Here is a 1385-nt window from a genome sequence, read left to right as displayed (position 1 = left end):
TTTGGTCATGAAATGTTCTGTGCAAGCCTTCTCCTATGAGGAGATTCTCACTGGATATTGATACTAGTTGAAGTCCACTCAGTCTCATGATGAGAGCTAATGCATAAAAGATGAGAATTTGTCCTTGACATTCATAAGTTATAAAATCACAGACATTTAGGAGGGAAAAAAGAATTTGACTATTCAAGTCTATCATCATTCCTTTCCTGCTGGTATCATGAAGTTCAAGTTGGTGATATTCTAATGTTAGTACATGTTAAATCAGGAGAAATCTTTTCATAAATAAGTAGGAGGGGGAGAGGGGTTCTCCTTGTAGAGTCGCATCACTGACTCTCATCTTCCTGCAGACACCTGGCATTGTGCAAGCCCTTTAGTGCTGCTTCTTTCAGTTTGGGATTGCTGAGAATCAGGATAACAGAATGCCCAGAGGGATATCCAGCTAGTATCATAATACAGAGCCATATAAGGTAGGGGCTGCTGGTAGCGAACTTATTTGTCAATGTAAAAAACTGTGCCAACATATAGAAAATGTACAGGAAAATGAAAGAGAGGAGAGCTTTAATTGCTCTGATATGAGCCTCTGCACTGATGTCCCTGGAAGTGCTCATGTTTTCTCCCATTCTTTTTGTATGTCTCAACAGAGAAGTGACTAGCAACAGAGATGGAACAAAAAATAAAACAAAAGGAGAGTACTGTCCAAGCATGGTCAAAATTAAGTAACTAAGAGATGTGTTAGTCTTATATAGACATACCACTGTGATGTTTCTGGACAAATTATCAATTGAATTGTTTAAGTAATTTATATGTATTACATTGACTGAAGGGAGAGAGGTGGCCAAGGAGACCAGCAAGGAGCCCAGAATAAGCCATGGAAGTAGCCCTGAAAATCTCAGCTTCAGCCAGAGGAAAAGGGGTTGGTTGAAGCTGGTGATCTTCACACAGTAGAAGACAGCGAGCCAAGTGGCAAACCAGAGACTGAGAATGCTCAGATACATCCAGGTAAAATTGATAGCTCTCCACATATTGCATTGTTCAATCCTCTTCTTAGGAATTGCAAAGAAAATATTATTAATCAATATTGCATGCAGTAAAAAAAATCTGGAGGTCCCCAGGCTAATCAGGACTAAGGCACACGAATCTAGTTTTTGACTTCTAATCCATGCAATGCAATTAAAACCTACTATCAATCCATTTGCTATAATACCCACAACAAACTCAATTACTAAACCTATCAAAGTAACAACATTTAAAGGAGTCATGTTTATGTCTATGGTCTCAGATTCCTACCCAGCTTGTGAAGCTCCAAGAGAAATTGCCCAAGAAGAAGATGTCTCTCTGAACTGCCAGGCTTCTGGTATCTGCTTGGCTTATACCCTGTCCTTCTG

The 1385-nt window shown here is 39.5% G+C and overlaps 1 protein-coding gene across 1 annotated transcript; it reads right to left on the bottom strand.

Annotated features, from left to right (window-relative positions):
* Window positions 1-323: 323 nt before the first annotated feature.
* On the bottom strand, window positions 324-1022 carry LOC102371215 (taste receptor type 2 member 40-like). Its single transcript, XM_025203245.1, has one exon. It carries the CDS (start codon window positions 1020-1022, stop codon window positions 324-326), a length of 699 nt encoding a protein of 232 aa, XP_025059030.1.
* Between the last annotated feature and the right edge of the window lie 363 nt (window positions 1023-1385).

Source organism: Alligator sinensis, unplaced genomic scaffold (genome assembly GCF_000455745.1).
Source record: "Alligator sinensis unplaced genomic scaffold, ASM45574v1 scaffold534_1, whole genome shotgun sequence".
In the NCBI taxonomy this organism is placed as follows: Eukaryota; Metazoa; Chordata; order Crocodylia; family Alligatoridae; genus Alligator; species Alligator sinensis.
Note: the sequence above shows the minus strand (reverse complement) of the source record. Positions and strands in the feature narration are given on the sequence as shown.

Bases quoted from the DNA above. Each gene is read 5' to 3' on its own strand.
- LOC102371215 (XM_025203245.1), bottom strand. From the start codon at position 1,022: ATGTGGAGAGCTATCAATTTTACCTGGATGTATCTGAGCATTCTCAGT.